This window comes from Pinus tabuliformis, chromosome 5_2 (assembly GCF_031772625.1).
Source record: "Pinus tabuliformis cultivar Carrire ecotype Pingquan chromosome 5_2, CPIR1, whole genome shotgun sequence".
NCBI classification, from domain to species: domain Eukaryota; kingdom Viridiplantae; phylum Streptophyta; class Pinopsida; order Pinales; family Pinaceae; genus Pinus; species Pinus tabuliformis.
In genome coordinates, this window is record NC_142306.1 from 551345610 (window position 1) to 551368181 (window position 22572).

Here is a 22572-nt window from a genome sequence, read left to right on the forward strand (position 1 = left end):
AATTCATGAAGAGATGTGTCTCTGTTTTAGGCCAACATGAGTTCATTTGATGATAATTCCTTTGAGGCCGACTTGAAGGAGACTTTGAGGAGGCTGACTTGATGATGATTTATTTGACAACAAGGAGACTTTGATGGAGGAGTCTTTGACCAAACAAACTTTGACTTTTGACTCAAGTAAACAATCCTAAAGCCTACAATGGAGGCTTGACCTATGACAATTGACCCAAGCATGAAACCCATGCTTTAACAAGTCAATTCAATTTAATAATAAAATTCTTTTTACTTTCTTTTGACAAATATATTACATTTTGACTCAAGTACAATTTATGAAGACCGAACCTAGTTACATTCTTCAACACTCCCTCTTAACTAGGGAGGTATTCATATTTACATATAAACAAAGAGGTACATGGAAGATCTCAAAAACCATCATCTACGAAGAAGTTTAGGCACCGCAATGCCATGGACTAGATTCCTGACCAGGGAAATCTATCCAAGGTCTCTCAACAATTTAGGCACCTCAATGCCACAGACTAGATTCCTGACTAGGGAAATGTATTCGAGTGGGACTAAGATGGACTAAGATGGACTCAACCTAGGGATCTAGGTGTGTATTCGAGGTCAAAGATCTATGACCAACACTGCCCTCCCAATTTCGAGACGTAGACATCAACACAAAGTGATGACCAGATGTCCTTTTAGGCAATGCTTTACTCACAAAGCCTCAACAATCCTTGATCCAACAGATCAAGGACAACAAATCTCTCTCGATCAAACTGATTGGTAACCAACATGCTATCAAAACTTCGAGAGATTTACCTGTACAAACACAACCCCAATCAGTAGTACACTTTCAAATGTACATAATCAAATACAAACCTTCGGGGTCTTCCAGACAACTAGATGTTGCTTTTCAACTTATCATAGTAGGATTATTAATCGAATCTTTGACAAAAGATTCCTCAATCATACACTTTCCTTTCCTACTTCACATGCAACAACATATCCTTCAAAATGCATTCTCCAATCAAAACTATGCTATGCCCTCCCTCTCAACTAGGGAGATTTCTTCTATCCAGGCTCCCTCTTAATCTCAGGGAGATCTCTTCTATTTGGGCTCCCTCTTAACCCAGGGAGATCAACTTCTTCTTATTGGAGAATCTTTCATGGCTTCCATCCTTCTTATCAGAGTCATTCATATATCATGCTTATCACATCAACTTTACTTACGATCATCTTCACCATCTTGAAGATGATGTACCTGCACAACTTAGATAGCAAGTACAACCAAAACTATAGAAGCATGAAGTTAGCCATATCAAAATCTTATAATAACGAAAGCATTAGACTTTACAAACATAATCAACAAGAGACTATATTTCAACTTCTTGCCCTAAATCACATCAACAACTCAAAATATTAAACTCATCTAGGGTTTCAATATTCAGTTCTTTCATATAGAAAACCCTAGAAACAATTCAAACAAGTAATATGTCTAACAACTATCAGAATTCATATGTTAGACTCCTCACTAGGATTTCATACATGAGCTTCAACAATCAAAACCGATCACAACTTAATCAACAACATAACTAGCTTCTACTAGGGTTTGATGTACACCCTAGATTTCTCATTTACACAATCTCAACAATCACTATAGATTCATAGATTCCAGATTGTCATATCACACATACTAGAGAATTTAACTACTATTAGGGTTTAGTTGCAAAACCCTAGATTTCCCAAACAACATTATTCTAGAATATCAAACTGATACAGGGTCTTAGATTAAACCCTAAGACTTATGACCATCAATAATTAGGTCAACACACATACCTAGGAATTCATTATCATGCATAAGCACATCATATGTTAGACAAAATTAATACATAAGGCATATACCAACCTAGACCAGGCTAGGGATTCAACCAATGGACACATACCTAGGGTTTCATTCCTAGGACCTTACATAATAGGCGTTTTGCTTATAGACCCAACCAAACCCTAACATCATTCAGACAAAATCATTCAACCCTAACAAGTTAGGGTTTTCATGACCATACCGAAACCCCAAACATGACATCATCAACAAAAACTTCAAATAGCATTTCCCAATAACCCTAAGCAATTTTAGGGTTTCAGACATTAACATTAGCATACCCTTAAGTTAGGGTTTTCCAGAGAACCTGTCTAGGGTTCTATAAGAACAATCAAGGATGTAAGGAGGGTAGATTTATCAAGTGATGAATCACCATAAACAAGAATCTTTATGATTCAAGACAGCTAGACATAACGATGTTAGTAATGTTATGCAAATTTCAAAAATAAGATGAACGTACCTTTAAGAGAATTTTATAAGGTGTATAGTCTAAGACATACCTGGAGATGTTCCTTGACAAACCTTGTAAGGATTCCTTGAAGTGTTTGTTGATTTTTGGGTAGCATCGGATGTGCTCTAGCTCCGAAATTTTGTGGAGGGGCTAGAACACATGAGATCTCCAAGACTTAGAAATCGTTTGGTGAAATTCCACCCGGATTATATTTTATTAAAATAATTAATATTTTTAATGGGGTTCCTAAGTCTAAACTTAGGAAAATTAAAATATTAATGGGTATTAATGAAAATATGGGTGAGAAGCTTCTTAGAGATGAGGATCAAGTCTAATTTAATCTTAGTTGTTGATTAGAGATTAGATCACGACTATTGATTTCTCAAGAGGAAAAGTATAAAGAAAAGCTTGGGGTCAGTTGGAGAACACACACACACACACAGAGCAACACTTGAGCTAATTCGAAATTCTGGGGCATGGTTTGCTGAGAATTTTAGAGTGAGCTTCTAGTGCAGTTCGGCAAAGGAACTTCAGTCCAAGGCCAAGAATACATAGCAGAGAGGCAACACAACACCAGTGAGAGACACCACAACTCCAGAAGGGTGACACAGAGGCTAGAGGAGCAGACGCAGTCACTTAGAGGCAACGTTGGGGTTTTTGTGAGGCAGATCGAGTAGCAGTTCAATAGATCGATTTTTGAGCTAGGAAGGTTCACTGGGAGGGCGACGCAACTCCTAGAGGAGGTGATTCAGTTCTAGCGCAGAGCTTGGAGCAGCGATCACTGCACAACATTGGGGACAACGCGGTCACCTGTGGGGTTTGTTCATCTAGTTGCTGGATTCGCCAAAATATTTGTCTCCGGATAGAGGTACTTTTGCCGGGTTTATTCTTTGTTGGGTGAGCCAGATTTGGCACCCTAGTTGTATTCAGAAATCTGCTTAATAATAAAACCCTCATATTTGCTGCATCGGTTTTCCTACCCTGGGTTTTTCTGGGGACGTTTATTCCAAAAATAAGTGTGTCCTTTGTGTGGTTGTCACATTTATTTTTCAGTACTTGATTTGTATATTGGTGTAGGTTGTAGTGTATTTGCATTAATATTTTTGAATAATTCTGAAAATAACTTGTTAAATGAAGAACACAAGTAGGTAATGCAAATCAGTTTACTGCAGTAGGATTTCTAGTTTGTTAGCCAGTTCAGTTTTTTAAAGACATCTTGAAGGAGGAGGAGGATTTCGGTATACCTCAAGGTGACAAGTTCGGATCTAATTCAGAGAGTGAGGGTTGGTAAAAATCACAGTCAAGAAGAGATGATACTTCACTCAAAATACATAGAAGGTTTCGGTGAAATCATATGACAGGGTTTCGACATACTACGAGGAGAAAATTTCGGATCAACTTCAGTGATAAATTTGTGTAACAAGTTCAATATGAAGTTCGATATTAATCACAGTGTTCAGATATTAATTAGATTATATAGTTATTAAATACTAATTAGTTATATAATTATAAAATATATAACAATTAATATCAGAAATATATAACAAATAAATATAAATCTATATACATATATAAATTATATGAGCATTAAATAACCAACGAAATGTGTTCGAACATGTTCGATAACGATAGAATGGGACGCAACTATCGAGGTCAATAAACGACTGATCGGGTGACAACAACACAAGGTATACGCAGTGACAAGGCTATCAAATCAAAGGGTTAGATGCGGTGCGTAATACGACAAGATGTTGGTGTTGTTGGGCGTGACGAGTGGACGAGTGCACAATCGTTGCGAAGGACGTATCAGCCATGGTCGATGGAGGGAGGAACACGAATAATGGAGACTGGAAAACAACGAAGATAGGGAAATTTTGACAGTAATGCGGGGATCAACGAGTGAAATCACGGTATGACAGTTGAGGCCGAGAAAACAACAGGGCAATATGGTAACAATGAAAGATGGAAATGTAGTGGAGTAGTGGAACAATTGACATAGTGTGCGTAAGTGGCCAGGGGAACACCAACGAGAGGAATGTTGGCTCTGATACCAGATGGTGCGAATAACTAAGTAATTGACAGAAATACATATATATTTTTATTAATGATTGATTGATGATTGTTACATAGAAGGGCCCCTGGCTTATACACTGCCTCGGGTGCCTCTTGGTGAAAGGGCATGATCTTCTAATCATGTGCTTTTGCCTAATTAATCTATAATTACAAAATTATTAATTTTTTACATAACAGGTTATTGGAGGTCTTGGGGTCTAACTTTGAGATCAACAACATCTCCAACTAAATTCCTTCAGATAATCACACAGTTACAAAGAGCAACAAAGGAGTTGTTGGGTGTTATTTTTCGTGACACTGGAGTTGATGAAAGTAATTTTATATCAGGAGAGGTTCCTCTACTTCCTTGGATACCCCACACAACATTAGCTGTGGTCTTGTGCCTTATGCTGTTTGACTACTCTCTTGCATATAGCTTGGACCAAAAACTAGAAAATCAAACAGTAAATGATTTGAGGATATAAATAACGTGCAGTCAAATGTTGCTAGTAAGACTGTCCAACATTTGGAGGCTTGTGAAAATGTATCCCCAATCAAAGAAGACAAGAGAGAAGATACTAGGATAGATTCTAGAAATGGACGAAACATTTGACATGGTCGAGGAAGAGTTTAAGGACGAGGTTGTGGTTGTGATGGAAGAAGTATTACAACAAAAACAAAGACTGGATTATATAGTGTAAACAAAGATTCAAAACAGAAGCTTCAATTTTTTTAAGTTGGTGCTTTTGCCACTAATGAAGATCAAAAGAAACTAAGAGGATGAACATGAAGAGGGTGTGCGCATGGACGAGGCGTGGAAGAGCCACTCACCATTCCAAACATAGGTAACTGGGCATGCAATAGAATGGGGAAAAAGAAAAGGACTCAAACCATTTGCCAAATATAGGAATGGGCATGCAAAAGAGACCCTAAGAAATGAGTGAGAATGATGAGCTAAGTGAGTGTTCCTAGAGCATTTGAGGAGAGGAATTGGAAGGGCAGGATGGTTTTAGAGAAGTTGGGAATCATGGAGATCAAAATTAAAATGAAAAAGATACTGTTAGTGAGTCGTCTGAAGAGGAAGAAGATATAGATGAAGCCTGTGAAAATTTACAAGATACAGAAGATGAGTTTGAGGATGAGCTTAGAAGATGGAGAGTAGAACATGGGCAACGTAGGAAAATTGGTGAAGCAGTAACTTGTGAAGATTTCTTTGCTTCTATGTGTGATACCAATAATACAGATCCTTGAAATCTTTGGTTATGATATTCAGAAGAGGGAACTCCTGTTCTAAAGGTGCAATCATCCTACAACCCTGAGGGAAACACTTATACACTTAAGTTCAGACAAGAAATTCCTAATACTAGAAGTCAATCAATGGAAGAATCAATGTTCATACCTGTGGCCCTTGGGTTGCTGGATTCCAACAGAAAGGATTTGCCTCGTATCTTAGTCTATAATGGAAAATCTCTGCAGTCCGATGATGATTTGCTCAAAAGTATGAGGAGGAGCAGGGGTTGTGGCTTTAATGATGGCCATTTTGATTTTGATGATTTCCTTGTGCATGGAGTTAAAAAGGTAAAAGTGGAAGCACAATCGACAGAAGGGAAGAACAAAATGAGAAGGAAACTTTCAGTTGCTGGGATTGGAAAGTGCACAAAAGGCTGTAATCTTCTAGTGCTAAAGCAAGTCACTTTTCAGACTTGGATTTGGTTATGATGATGATCTCATGAAACCTGAGGACGAAAAACCACAAACATCTAGATGATAGCTTAGAGGAGAGTAAGCCTTGATCATGGCAGGGAAGAAGAGAAATGAAAGGTTACTGAAATTGCTGTAGGGTGGGAAGCAGAGAAATATTGGTCCAACATCTGTGCCTATACCAATGCCTGATATGGCTTTACCACCACACTTTGATGCTGATAATTCCACTCATAGATTTCACTATCTGGATACTATCTGGAGAAGTTGGGAATCATGGAGATCAAAATTACAATGAAAAAGATACTGTTAGTGAGTCGTCTGAAGAGGAAGAAGATATAGATGAAACCTGTGAAAATTTACAAGATACAGAAGATGAGTTTGAGGATGAGCTTAGAAGATGGAGAGTAGAACATGGGCAACGTAGGAAAATTGGTGAAGCAGTAACTTGTGAAGATTTCTTTGCTTCTATGTGTGATACCAATAATACAGATCCTTGAAATCTTTGGTTATGATATTCAGAAGAGGGAACTTTCAGTTGCTGGGATTGGAAAGTGCACAAAAGGCTGTAATCTTCTAGTGCTAAAGCAAGTCACTTTTCAGACTTGGATTTGGTTATGATGATGATCTCATGAAACCTGAGGACGAAAAACCACAAACATCTAGATGATAGCTTAGAGGAGAGTAAGCCTTGATCATGGCAGGGAAGAAGAGAAATGAAAGGTTACTGAAATTGCTGTAGGGTGGGAAGCAGAGAAATATTGGTCCAACATCTGTGCCTATACCAATGCCTGATATGGCTTTACCACCACACTTTGATGCTGATAATTCCACTCATAGATTTCACTATCTGGATACTATCTGGAGAAGTTGGGAATCATGGAGATCAAAATTACAATGAAAGAGATACTGTTAGTGAGTCGTCTGAAGAGGAAGAAGATATAGATGAAGCCTGTGAAAATTTACAAGATACAGAAGATGAGTTTGAGGATGAGCTTAGAAGATGGAGAGTAGAACATGGGCAACGTAGGAAAATTGGTGAAGCAGTAACTTGTGAAGATTTCTTTGCTTCTATGTGTGATACCAATAATACAGATCCTTGAAATCTTTGGTTATGATATTCAGAAGAGGGAACTTTCAGTTGCTGGGATTGGAAAGTGCACAAAAGGCTGTAATCTTCTAGTGCTAAAGCAAGTCACTTTTCAGACTTGGATTTGGTTATGATGATGATCTCATGAAACCTGAGGACGAAAAACCACAAACATCTAGATGATAGCTTAGAGGAGAGTAAGCCTTGATCATGGCAGGGAAGAAGAGAAATGAAAGGTTACTGAAATTGCTGTAGGGTGGGAAGCAGAGAAATATTGGTCCAACATCTGTGCCTATACCAATGCCTGATATGGCTTTACCACCACACTTTGATGCTGATAATTCCACTCATAGATTTCACTATCTGGATACTATCTGGAGAAGTTGGGAATCATGGAGATCAAAATTACAATGAAAAAGATACTGTTAGTGAGTCGTCTGAAGAGGAAGAAGATATAGATGAAGCCTGTGAAAATTTACAAGATACAGAAGATGAGTTTGAGGATGAGCTTAGAAGATGGAGAGTAGAACATGGGCAACGTAGGAAAATTGGTGAAGCAGTAACTTGTGAAGATTTCTTTGCTTCTATGTGTGATACCAATAATACAGATCCTTGAAATCTTTGGTTATGATATTCAGAAGAGGGAACTTTCAGTTGCTGGGATTGGAAAGTGCACAAAAGGCTGTAATCTTCTAGTGCTAAAGCAAGTCACTTTTCAGACTTGGATTTGGTTATGATGATGATCTCATGAAACCTGAGGACGAAAAACCACAAACATCTAGATGATAGCTTAGAGGAGAGTAAGCCTTGATCATGGCAGGAAAAAAGAGAAATGAAAGGTTACTGAAATTTCTGTAGGGTGGGAAGCAGAGAAATATTGGTCCAACATCTGTGCCTATACCAATGCCTGATATGGCTTTACCACCACACTTTGATGCTGATAATTCCACTCATAGATTTCACTATCTGGATACTATCTGGAGAAGTTGGGAATCATGGAGATCAAAATTACAATGAAAAAGATACTGTTAGTGAGTCGTCTGAAGAGGAAGAAGATATAGATGAAGCCTGTGAAAATTTACAAGATACAGAAGATGAGTTTGAGGATGAGCTTAGAAGATGGAGAGTAGAACATGGGCAACGTAGGAAAATTGGTGAAGCAGTAACTTGTGAAGATTTCTTTGCTTCTATGTGTGATACCAATAATACAGATCCTTGAAATCTTTGGTTATGATATTCAGAAGAGGGAACTTTCAGTTGCTGGGATTGGAAAGTGCACAAAAGGCTGTAATCTTCTAGTGCTAAAGCAAGTCACTTTTCAGACTTGGATTTGGTTATGATGATGATCTCATGAAACCTGAGGACGAAAAACCACAAACATCTAGATGATAGCTTAGAGGAGAGTAAGCCTTGATCATGGCAGGGAAGAAGAGAAATGAAAGGTTACTGAAATTGCTGTAGGGTGGGAAGCAGAGAAATATTGGTCCAACATCTGTGCCTATACCAATGCCTGATATGGCTTTACCACCACACTTTGATGCTGATAATTCCACTCATAGATTTCACTATCTGGATACTATCTGGAGAAGTTGGGAATCATGGAGATCAAAATTACAATGAAAAAGATACTGTTAGTGAGTCGTCTGAAGAGGAAGAAGATATAGATGAAGCCTGTGAAAATTTACAAGACAGAAGATGAGTTTGAGGATGAGCTTAGAAGATGGAGAGTAGAACATGGGCAACGTAGGAAAATTGGCTTTACCACCACACTTTGATGCTGATAATTCCACTCATAGATTTCACTATCTGGATACTTCCAGTCAATGGTTTGTGCGACCTGTTCCGTAGACTCATGGTGGGGACCATGATGTTGGTTGTGAGGGATTAAACATGGAGAATATGTTTGTGATTCACAATAAAATTCGTGTCTCAGTTCAGGTCAAATTACAAAGGACAAAAAGGAGGCTAATCTGCGAATAGAATGTGTTGGGAATTTGAAACATGGAGAGGGGAAAATGACTTTGATAAGGCTAGATATTCAAATCGTTGGCAAGGAACTTGCATAAACCTTGTGAGCAAAAACTATATTTAGTAATTTTAAGCACAATAAAACAACAACAAGACTTTCCACTCCACTGTTGGACAATGCCATAACTGGTGGTGTTAAGCTTGAGAACATATCGACTATTGGCAAGAGGTTTAACCTGATAATAAATTGGGGTACAATATATGTGGGAGCTCTGGAAGCTATTTTGAGAGACAGAGACCACCCAATAGATCGTCCTTTTACTACCCTGGGAATTTCCATTATGGATTGTGATGAGGAACTTGTTATTGGCTGCAACCTGCAATCTCTGTTTGCAATAAGATAGAACTCAACCATGATTACTGGTTTGCACCTGAAATTGTAATTTCTTGAGGACAAGCAATGTCGGGAAGGGGGGGCAAAGTAGCCTATCCAACCACATAGGCTATAGTCAATTATAAAGGGAGGAACCCATTATTCAGTGTTATTGCGGTAACATTAGGTAAATTGGGGTAATTGGAGGAAAACTTGTGAAATAAGCCAGATTTCAGGCAAAATGGAGGGAAAATTGTTAGCCCCTCAAATTAAAATTATGAGAAGAGAACCCAAAGGGAATCTATAAATAAGAGAGAGGAGAATCATTTTTCTCATCATGGATTGTTGATCTTTCTGATTTGTGAGCTAAGGCTCTTGAGTGTTTTAAGACCTCTTTCTTTTTGGTTGGTTCTGAGGCATCTTTCATCTGTTTTTGGTGATCAAGGGAGAACTTCTGAGGATTGGCTTGTTTGGGCAACTAAGGAGCCGTTCTTTGACAACGGAGATTGTCCAAAACAATTTCAAGGACAACAAGGAAGCAAACCAACCTTAACTTGAAGCTTGCAGCCAATGTAAAGGAGGGCTTTTTGTAGCAGCGAAAGCCCTATTTAGACAATGAGGGCCTCTGAGTCCATTTCCTTCAAGCAACGAGGATATCCGAGGCTGTTCTGGGTAGTGGGGTACCTTTGTGTGGTAGTGATGGACACCTGAAGCCCTATTTGAGGTAGTGGCTGACAATGAGAAATTCTGTGATAGTGGATCACCAACAGGGCACCAAACCCTATATGAGACAACAAATTGTTTTTAAGGCAACAAAATACTTTTGTTACCTTCTTCTTGAGACTGCGGTCCACCTGATGGCAATTCCTGAGGGATCATAGGGAATCTTCTTGTGGCCAAGGAAATTGTGCAGTCTCCTGAGGCCGATCTGTGCAGTGAGAATCTGTGGGGCAAATTCAGGCTGATTCAAGGAGTCCCGTGGCAGCAAATTGTGGCCAATGAAGACTAATTGGTTGGCAATGAAGAGGAGGTCTAAGGCTGGTTGAAACAAGGGTTTCAAGTGTTTGTTTGAGCAAAAAATTACTAACCAGGCGTCCTTTGAGCAACGAGGGTTCCTGTGTCATATTTGGTGACTGGGGGTTAGGGCGTTGGATTACTTCTGTGCTGGTCTGCAGCAACAAATTGTTGCAAAGCAAGGCCTGGAGGTAGCAAAGGGTTGGTTGAGGGTCAAACCTAGAAGCAGTGGGACAATATCTAATGCAATAGAAATGTTGTGAATTACTTTGTAATGTGAAATTTGGGAATTTAAACTTATTATGTACTATTGGATTAATAATAATTTCATTTGGACGAGTTATTAAGTATTGGTTACATTGTCGTATAGCATTCAATATTGCCTTCAGTTGCAAAAATTGATAGTATATTATGATAATAGCCAAAATATGGATCTTGCCATGCACTCTTTTCAAACCTGGCTATTACAGACACGAGAGGACATGTTGGACATAGAGGTAGTGATGGACACCTGAAGCCCTATTTGAGGTAGTGGCTGACAACGAGAAATTCTGTGATAGTGGATCACCAACAGGGCACCAAACCCTATATGAGACAACAAATTGTTTTTAAGGCAACAAAATACTTTTGTTACCTTCTTCTTGAGACTGCGGTCCACCTGATGGCAATTCCTGAGGCAGCATAGGGAATCTTCTTGTGGCCAAGGCAACTATGCAGTCTCCTGAGACCGATCGGTGCAGTGAGAATCTGTGGGGCAAATTCAGGCTGATGCAAGGAGTCTCCTGGCAACAAATTGTGGCCATCGAAAACTGATTAGTTGGCAATGAAGAGGAGGTCTAAGGCTGGTTGAAACAAGGGTTTCAAGTGTTTGTTTGAGCAAAAAATTACTAACCAGGCGTCCTTTGAGCAACGAGGGTTCCTGTGTCATATTTGGTGACTGGGGGTTAGGGCGTTGGATTACTTCTGTGCTGGTCTGCAGCAACAAATTGTTGCAAAGCAAGGCCTGGAGGTAGCAAAGGGTTGGTTGAGGGTCAAACCTAGAAGTAGTGGGACAATATCTAATGCAATAGAAATGTTGTGAATTACTCTGTAATGTGAAATTTGGGAATTTAAACTTATTATGTACTATTGGATTAATAATAATTTCATTTGGACGAGTTATTAAGTATTGGTTACATTGTCGTATAGCATTCAATATTGCCTTCAGTTGCAAAAATTGATAGTATATTATGATAATAGCCAAAATATGGATCTTGCCATGCACTCTTTTCAAACCTGGCTATTACAGACACGAGAGGACATGTTGGACATAGAGGTAGTGATGGACACCTGAAGCCCTATTTGAGGTAGTGGCTGACAACGAGAAATTCTGTGATAGTGGATCACCAACAGGGCACCAAACCCTATATGAGACAACAAATTGTTTTTAAGGCAACAAAATACTTTTGTTACCTTCTTCTTGAGACTGCGGTCCACCTGATGGCAATTCCTGAGGGATCATAGGGAATCTTCTTGTGGCCAAGGAAATTGTGCAGTCTCCTGAGGCCGATCTGTGCAGTGAGAATCTGTGGGGCAAATTCAGGCTGATTCAAGGAGTCCCGTGGCAGCAAATTGTGGCCAATGAAGACTAATTGGTTGGCAATGAAGAGGAGGTCTAAGGCTGGTTGAAACAAGGGTTTCAAGTGTTTGTTTGAGCAAAAAATTACTAACCAAGCATCCTTTGAGCAACGAGGGTTCCTGTGTCATATTTGGTGACTGGGGGTTAGGGCGTTGGATTACTTCTGTGCTGGTCTGCAGCAACAAATTGTTGCAAAGCAAGGCCTGGAGGTAGCAAAGGGCTGGTTGAGGGTCAAACCTCGAAGCAGTGGGACAATATCTAATGCAATAGAAATGTTGTGAATTACTTTGTAATGTGAAATTTGGCAATTTAAACTTATTATTTCATTTGGACGAGTTATTAAGTATTGGTTACATTGTCGTATAGCATTCAATATTGCCTTCAGTTGCAAAAATTGATAGTATATTATGATAATGGCCAAAATATGGATCTTGCCATGCACTCTTTTCAAACCTGGCTATTACAGACACATGTTGGACATAGAGGAAGAACGCCTTGACGCTTGGAAACCATCATAGAAGAGAAGCATTGGACGAATAACTTGTTAAGAAAATACCATCCGGGTGGAGGGGCATTGAGACCTACAAGAAATCATGGTTGAAGGGTGTTTCATCTTGGATGTTGGATAAACCCTAGCATGACACTTGCACATCCTTGTATTTTTGAACGCTCCATGTGGTGTTGCCTTGTTAGTTACTTGTATGGACATAAGTCCTTGTTGTATGTTAGTCTCCGTCACTTGTTGGATATGTAAAGGGAGGATAGAGATTTCATTAACAAACTTCATCATTGTACTCTATTCTATCTTTGTAATTGTCTTGGAGAAGTATTCTAGGGACCAAGACACTAGGGTTTGTGATGTAAATCCTACAAGAAACATGAATAAGAAGGAGATGTCTATTCGTGAGCCAGGTTTGGTTGTCACACATTTTAGAAACTAATATGCCTTTTAAAAAGGAAAAATTGTAATAGAAAAACTGGAACTGGAATGGAATTGGAAATAAAAATTGATTGACTATAATATACATAAAATATTCAAATTTTGATACACACACACACGCATCAATGTGCACCCAAGCCGTTAGACACATATGGAAAGTTTTCTCATGTATAGAAAGGGTGCACATAACCAAAATAGCAAAATAACAGTGTGTCCAATCCATATCTAAACCAAACTACACAAGCGAAGATGATATTCCGTGGGTTTTTGGCTTCTGGAGACATCTTCCTGTAGATTTTTCTTAGTGTTTTTATTTTTTATTTACAAATTCTAAGCCCATTTTATGGAATTTTCTCTCCATGGTATCTAAAAGAATGTTGAATGAATTAATTCACATGGAGCAAACAGCTCAATGATAATACAAAGATATTTACAAGAATAGAAACATCAGGTTTCTATGTAGAATATCGAACAAACAGTTTCATCTAAGAAACTGCTAAAAGAATAAGAATAGAAACATCTAAAAGACTGAGCATTACTAAATAGAGATATAGAGATATATTCTAATACCCTCCCTTAATGCTCAATCTATTTACAACACCAATAGACCCTCGAAATTTTACAAATTTATCAGGACCAAGAGGCTTGGTAAAAATATCGGCGGGCTGCTCTGTGGTGGGAACATAGTGCAACTGAACTGAGCCGTCTTCAACCAGCTATCGAATGTAGTGGCAGTGAGTTTCCACATGCTTTGTTCGTTCGTGAAAGACAGGATTCTTGGCAAGTTTGAGCACTCCCTGATTATCACAAAACAAAGAAGTAGGCCCTGTCTGAAAAACATGCATATCTGCAAGCATACGACGAAGCCAAACTGCCTCACAGGCGGCCTTAACTGCTCCCCGATACTCTGCTTCTGTTGAGGAGAGAGCCACTACCTGTTGCTTCTTACTAGTCCAAGTAACAGCGCCAGATCCTAGACTAAACACATACCCAGCTGTAGATTTACGGTCATCAACCGAACCGGCCCAGTCAGAGTCAGTGTAGCCACTGAGAATAGGAGTGGAGCTGTGAGTATATAAGAGGCCATAATCAGAAGTACCACGCACATATCGTAGCACCCGCTTTGCTGCTATCCAATGATCAGCTTTAGGAGCTGACATAAAGCGAGAAATGTAGCTTACTGCAAAACTGATGTCAGGTCTGGTAGCAGTAAGATAGATGAGACTGCCCACTAATTGCCTGAATAAAGTTTCATCCACAAGAGGAGAGGATGACTGTGCTGAAAGTTTGAGCCCTGGTTCCATAGGAGTCGTGGCCGGTTTGCAATCCTGCATTCTGAACCTTTCCACAAGATTTTTGGCATACTTGGACTGAGAAAGAAAGATCTGATTTTCAGTCTGCCACACTTCAACCCCCAGACAGTAATGAAGAAGTCCCAAGTCTGTCATCTCAAAAGTTCTGGATAGATCTTGTTTGATCCCATGGATCAAATGTGCAGAGCTGCCAGTAATGATAAGATCATCCACATAGACAACTACAAACAAGATATCATCATCAGTATGCTTGATATACAGGTTTGCATCAGATGGACTCCGCTGAAAACCCTGATCTGTCAGATACTGATCAATTTTTATGTACCAAGCCCGAGGAGCTTGTTTCAATCCATAGACTGCTTTAACTAACCGACACACTTTCTGTTCTTGACCAGCAACCTTGAATCCTGGAGGCTGCGTCATGTAGACTTCTTCTTGGAGATCACCATTTAGGAAAGCACTTTTTACATCCATCTGATGAACTTTCCAATTGAACTGAGCTGCTAGGGCAAGCACAAGCCTGATAGTACTCATCTTGGCTGTAGGAGCAAAAGTCTCCTCATAGTCGATGCCTTCCTGCTGTGAAAATCCTCGAGCCACAAGCCTAGCTTTATACTTGTCTAAGGTTCCATCAGCTTTGTATTTAACTTTATACACCCATTTGCAGCCGATGGGTTTTTTGTCTGCAGGAAGATCAGAAAGAGTCCATGTGTGATTCTTCTGAAGACTCTGAAATTCTGCTTCCATAGCCTGTTCCCACTCAGATATACCCTTAGCTTCTGAATATGTTTGAGGCTCAAAAGTACTGTGAAGGTTAGCCATAAGAGCAAAATTGACTGTAGACTGTTGTCTGTTCTTATGCCTAGAAGTTCTACCTTCAAGGAGCTCATCATCCCGGAGATCACCTATGGTTTTAGCCCACCATTTTGGCCGAAGAGAAGAAGAACCAATATCAGGATTAGAGGGACCAATATCAGGAGGAAGAGAGGCAGGCTCAAGAGCAATAGGGACAGCAAGAGGGGGATTAGCTTCTGGAGGAAGCTCAGATAGAGTAGTATCAAATCTTGATGCTACATCATCCCTCCCATCAGATGGACTGACTGGAAGAAGAACACTGTGAGGCGGATCCTCAGAACGCTGCTCAGAAGAAGAAGACTGAAAGAATCCTCTGTCTTCATCAAATACTACATCTCGACTGAAGCTAAGTCGACCAGTGGCTATATCTATCAGCCTATAAGCCTTGTGATGATCACTGTAACCTGTCATCATGAGTTTCTGACTTTTGGAATCCAACTTAGATCGCTTAGCAGATGGAATCCAAACATATGCAACTGAGCCAAAAACTTTGAGATGACTGATTTTAGGCTTACGACCAGACCACACTTCTTCAGGAGTCTTCCCTTTAACAGCCTGAGTAGGGGATCGGTTAAGAAGGTAAACAGCAGTAAATACTGCTTCAGCCCAGAATTTGTTTGGAACACTCCGGTGTTGTAACATGGAACGAGCCATTTCAACAACCGTGCGATTGCGACGCTCGACAACACTGTTCTGCTGGGGAGTGTAAGGTGTGGTGAATTGACGTTTGATGCCATGAATATCACAGAAGTTGGCAAAAGCTGAGGAACAAAATTCCCCCCCATTGTCGGTCCTAAGGGTCATGATATTACAACCAGATTCGTTTTCAACTAAAGTTTTAAACTTCTGAGAGGTACTAAGAGCATCAGATTTATTTTTTAAAAAATACACCCACATCTTTCGACTGAAGTCATCTACAATAAGTAAAAAGTATTTGCAAGCAGTTATAGAAGCTGTATTCATAGGACCACAAATATCAGCATGAAGTAACTGAAGTACCTGGGATGCGCGCCAAGATTCGCCATTTTTGAATGACGACCGATGTTGCTTTCCTGCTTGACAGGCGCTGCATACCCCCAACTGCTGAGTCTGAATATCAGGTAATCTTGACACAAGTCCCTCCCGAGAGAGCTGAGAGAGATACTGCATATTGAGATGCCCATATCGCTGATGCCATAGAGTACTGATGGGAGAGACACGAGCTGCTAGTGCCACTTCTGGAAAGTCACCGGTGTCAAGTAGCCTGTATAGACCATGGTCCTCGAGGCCAGTAGCAACTGTCAGACTGGTCTCCCTGTCAATGATGGAACACTTGTGTGCACTGAACACAACATCAAGCTGAGGAGAATTCCTCATAATCTGACTGACAGAGAGCAGATTAATCTCCATACCAGGAACATAGTATACATTTAGAAATATGAGCGTGCGTCCACCAGACTGAATTTGAACTGTACCCCTGCCAGCAACAATGTACTTTTCACCTCCACCAAATACAACTGAATCACTGAAAGGTGAAAAGTCAATAAACCAGTCACGCCTGTGAGAGAAGTGGCGTGATGCACCAGAATCAATGTACCATGCAGAGGAAGGAACATGTTCTGAAGACCTTTTAGCCATAAAGGCGTAAAAGGCAGAATCTGTCTGCTCGGAATGTTCTGCAACATTTGCTGTCTGATGTGACCCTCCCTGTTTCTTTTGTTCAGCAGCAATCCTCTGCCTGCAGTCTTTCTTCATGTGACCGAACTTGTGACAGTAATTACACTGTACACTCTTCTTCCTGTTAGGATCAAAAGACTGAGATGATCCTCTCTGCTGAAAAGACTGAGAGGACTGATATTTTGCAGCAAATGCATTCTCCAAGGGCACTGATGCAGTACCACTACCAAACTGCTGTTTCCACCTATCTTGCTGCAGAAGTTTGGTACATAAATCTGAAAACTTCAGATCAACATTTGTGGTTGTAATGTTGAGTGTTTCAATGAAGTGTTCATAAGATTTTGGTAGACTCTTCAGGGTAATGACTACCATATCTTCTTCCTCCATGGTCCGACCAATGGCGTCGAGCTGATCTCGAATGTCTTTAATTTTGTTGAGATGTTCCTGTAAAGACATATGTTCATCCATCATGATGGAGAACAACTGATTTTTGAGAAAAAAAGCTCTGCTTTTATCAGATGTCTCATGCAATTCTTTCAACTGTTGCCAGATTTCAGCAGCTGTCTTGCCAGAAGGGATCTGTGGTAACTGATCATCAGCGACAGAGAGCTTGAGAAGCATAACAGCCTCTCGATTTCTATCATCAAATTTATCTTGATCGGTCTCGGCTGTACCTGGACGAAGCTCTTTGCCCAAAATGAGTTGATCAAGACGCCTGTACTCAAAAATGGTCAGCAGTCTTTGTTTCCAAATGTTATAGTTGCTGCCATTAAAGCGTTGATTTCCTTCTAACATCAAATTGGTGAGCGTGGCCATTTTCTTAAAGAAAATACACAAGTCTGATACACAAAATTGTAGCTGCCTCTTTATCCTGATGTAAATCAAAACAGATTTTGTTCTGGAAAAAAAATTACCCAGCAAAAATATCTCTCCCTGTCTAAAAAAATAGCAATACGGCTGTAGCTGTATCCTTCTTTAGGCAAATACCACAGGACAGAAATTTAATGAATGTAACAGGTCCAAATCATAAGATAAAGCTCGAGATTCCTTTCTCTGTCCAGTTCTGAGATTTTTCCTAAGGGAAGCACAGGTCTGACTGCTGCAATGTCCAGGCTATAAGCAGGTAATTTTCCTTCAAATCTGAGTTGTACTGGAGGCTGTCAGGATCACTATGGGACAAAAATTTGCTGACTGGAAAACAACTGCCGGCAGACAAAAACTGTTTGAAAAATACGTAGATTGAGACAAGGAAAGGGACCCACGTCTGCTTCAACGCTTCACTTCCACAGATCTAAGATATATCAGTTATGATTTTAAGATTTTACGGCTCACAAAATAAATAAAAAATGAACCCACGTCTGCTTCAACGGTTCACGTCCACAGTTCTAAGGTAAAGCAGTTATGATTTTCAGATTTTACGGCTCACAATGGACCCACGTCTTCAGCCACGGTTTAATTGCTCACGGCTCACCACAAGAAAAGAACCCACGTCTTCACGTCGCAGCTCTGATTTAATTTGTTCCGGCTTCACGTCCACAGTGCCGCGGAATATTAAATCGATAAACAATTTCTTCTAAATCGAATATCAAACAGCATAGATATGGGAGGTATATACTAACTGAATGTTCATCCACGCATTTCTAAGATAGCTGACCATGAAAAATGGATGGGTTTGAGCATACCGAGGCGAGAATTTGAAGCACTCGAAGCCGAGAACGCAGATACCAAAACGCTGGAAGCCGTGAGGGTTTTAGAAATCAATATACGAGAGCTTGATTGAATATAGGTTCCACAACTTCAAAGCAAATAACCGGATTCGCCAGCCAAAACAGAATCCCGCTCCCACGAAAATAACCGGATATGCGTGCGATATCGTGACAGAAAAATACTAAGATGCTATGTTCCCGTGGTTATCGATTCACAATACTTCACTGACTGAAAACGCTGGTACGAGACTGAGAATTCACGGGCCAAAAAAAATAAACAAGACTTCAACACAGATAAACTGTTCAACCTACAAATCGACTGCTGTCCCCAGATTCAAAATGCCGGATTTAATTTCAAGAGAATTTCACGATCCCGAGTATCGCCACAAAGTTAATTCCTCATAATAAAGATAATGTAGAAGCAGAATCCCTTTCTGTATCGAGATTGACGACTGTAAGCTTTTATCACAATGAGCAAAGCCGAAGCTAAGACTCAGTGAAGGCTACCTGGCTTACAGAGGGCTCGACCTTAGAAAGAAATGAAGAGGATAGCTGATCAAGAAATCTACAAACCCTGAGAGCAGTTTCGAAATGAACTCCTGAATTTTTCAAACTATGAAAAATTATTTCGAAAAATCCCTGTGCTCTGATACCATAAAAGAATGTTGAATGAATTAATTCACATGGAGCAAACAGCTCAATGATAATACAAAGATATTTACAAGAATAGAAACATCAGGTTTCTATGTAGAATATCGAACAAACAGTTTCATCTAAGAAACTGCTAAAAGAATAAGAATAGAAACATCTAAAAGACTGAGCATTACTAAATAGAGATATAGAGATATATTCTAATAGTATCAGTGAGTCAATCACCACTCCATGATAACTTAGCCAATGGCAATGAGAACACTTAATTCTATTCTTATTTTTATTTATTTTTTTGAGGGCTTTAGGGGCTCACACACCCTCTGTATGGTGCAGTATGAGACCAGGTGATGTCATATGGAATTGGCTAGTTCAATGAAATAAAGCCAGTTCCATGTGGAACCAGTCATTTCCAGTTTGAGGGCTTGATTTGGACTGGTATAGCCTAAGAATTCATCAGACCAACCGGTTTTGGACCTCTGGTAAAGCTGATTCAGTCCCGATAACATTAGTTTTGGCTTTGTTTTAATAAAATTGGAAACTGGGGTACATTGACATTTTAGTATTTCTAGTTTTAATGTTCCCTTTTGTTATCTAGTTGATGAAGAAATTGAATGCTTTTAATAACATGCTGCTTGGTATGCAACATTTCCAGGCTCATTATTGTTTTCTATGTGATAGGTAGGTTTGGGAGTATTGGCCTAATGAGGTTTGTCTGCTTGCAGCTGGAACTTGTATTGATTGTGGAAAAGCTCCAAGAACTTCGCTCTATCCGAATTCAGAAGTTAAAGAAACAAGGTGAGAATTTTTTAAACTTACTGGATAAATTTAAGATAGAAGTACAGAGGTCATTGGAAATATGCTTAGATGTATACAGGAGGAGCCCATTTATGCAGTGTACACATGGAGAGGCCTAGTACTTTTTACTCCTAACTTTATATACGTTCTTTTAAAATTTCACATAATATGATGGTGCGACAAAGCATTTATACCAAAGATGATTGTCTTCCTTTGTTAGAAGTACAGAGGTCATTGGCAATATGCTTAGATGTATACAGGAGGAGCCCATTTATGCAGTGTACACATGGAGAGGACTAGTACTTTTTTACTCCTAACTTTTATTCTGTTCATATACATATTTTTTTTTTAAATCACATAATATGATGGTGCAACAAAGCATTTATACCAAAATGATTGTCTTCCTTTGTTAGAAGTACAGAGGTCATTGGCAATATGCTTAGATGTATACAGGAGGAGCCCATTTATGCAGCGTACACATAGAGAGGACTAGTACTTTTTTACTCCTAACCTTTTTTTCTGATCATACACAATTTTTTTTAAAATTTCACATAATGTGATGGTGCAACAAAGCATTTACACCAAAGATGATTGTCTTCCTTTGTGATTTAAGCACTTAAGACTGCAGGAGTGTGCTTGTTTTGTGACCTGGAAATAGATGTTATTCTTTAAAGACATACTGGACAGAGTAAGCATTGTTGGCACCATTTCCTTAAGTTGTATATACTACAGAGATCACATTTTCAGAACACTGTTGTTCATCCCTATCTGCTAATTTGGAGCATTGTAGGTACTAGGGACAGCATTTTCATTGCTCTCAACTTTGTCAGATTTTCTTTCCTGTTAGCCTAATGGAGGCTGAATTTTAGGCTGTACCTAATATAGGTTATGATTGTGCATATCATGGTTTATAATACTGTTTCATTAGCTTTTAGACCTCAAAGCCATCGTAAGAGAGTCCCTCTCCATTATTCTTGCTCGCAAGGTGTTGCAAATTTTCTGTTTTGTTTAGCACTTTTCTAAAATTTAAACTACAGTTTGTCTTAGTGTTCTCATAACTTGTTGGAAGGTGGTTACTAGACAAGAAAGCTGAAGCCGACATATTGCTTTACACTGTTAATTCTTGAAACTGGTATGACAGTCTTCCTGAGTTTTTTTTTTTGTAATTTTTATATTTTATATTAAAGCGAATATAGATTTACAGAATTCCACAATCTTGAAGCTGCACAAGTTTATGGTACATTGATGAATTAGGTGGGTGCTGAAATCTGTCGGGTACTATTTTCTTTACAAAATGTCTGTCCATCTTTTCCTCAGAAAAGAGGAGGAATGAAGGGCTCTGAGATTCATATCACTTGTTATGTTCACGGTGAGGCATTCCAGCCTGTTTTAGTGAAATATCATCTTTGGCGTTCCATGTGGATTAACTGGACATCTAAGTAGTCACGGAATTGTTTGTTGGTCATTATCATAGAAAGAAAAAGGAACGAGACTTGATGTGACATCAAGTCTGAAGTAGCTTGGTAGTTCCTAAGGCATTTCCTATTTAAAAGACATAAGGAACAGCTCATCTCAATCTATTGATCAGAAATTTTATTTCACAAGTTAATGATGCTAATATGAAGGAAATAATCTCCAATATTGGCTTGTGTACATTTACTTGGAGCTACTTGAAGATTCGAATAAGTGATGATTGTCTTTGCTTGGTGTTAACCCTAGTAGTGCTTCTTGCTACTTTCGAGTTAAGATTCAACGGGATTTAGTGATATTGGTCTATTTCCAGATGCTTCATGACATAATCGTCAATTAGAGGACCTTATATATTCAGTTCCATCAGTTTCCGGGAAACTACTATTTTGGATAGTTCTGCTTTTTCGAAATTTGGACCATCGGGGGGCACACACATCAGATTTCACTACTTCTTCTTGATCCTGGGGAACAAACATGTCAAATGGAACTGTTTTCACTCAGATTTGGAATGACACTTTTTCCTCTGCTTTTGTGTTTTTGTTGTTGTTGTAATTATGGCCCAATATATAATTTGGCCAAAACTTGTGCTTTTGTGCTTTCTTCTTTTTTGGGAAGACTGCCTTTCAGGCATGTATATAATTAGGAAGCGTATATATTTGGCAGGTGTAGGTGTTGGTTATGTTTCTTAACTAGCAACTGAGGGTTTGTCTGAGCTTTCTTTGCACAAAAAAGTGAGTTGAGTAGCATCTTTGTCCTTGGCTTCCGTCTTAAACCAACACTTGGCATGGATTTGAATCATACATGCGGATTAATTTTCAAGGATTACAACTTCAAAGTTGTAAGTTGTGAAATGATTAAATAATTAAATTTTTATTTGAATATTTAATCACATGGAAAAGGGGTCAGATAGTTTTAATGAGAAAATAGGAGATTTTACTAAATGTCTTCATGAGTAAACTAGAGGAAAAACAAGATTTTTTTCAATTCAATGAGGAGATGCAAAATGCAGATTTTGTTGATGTTTTCACTCAAGAAATG

General features: G+C 39.2%; 1 protein-coding gene across 3 annotated transcripts in view; it reads left to right on the plus strand.

Annotated features, from left to right (window-relative positions):
- LOC149160131 (U11/U12 small nuclear ribonucleoprotein 59 kDa protein-like) overlaps window positions 1–22572 on the plus strand; it is a 108337-nt gene that overhangs the window by 69970 nt on the left and 15795 nt on the right. For all 3 annotated transcript variants that reach the window (XM_089436631.1, XM_089436629.1, XM_089436630.1), the window contains exon 6: window positions 19992–20064. In XM_089436631.1, the coding sequence (XP_089292757.1) occupies window positions 19992–20064 (73 nt within the window). The remainder of the gene's footprint in view (window positions 1–19991; window positions 20065–22572) is intronic.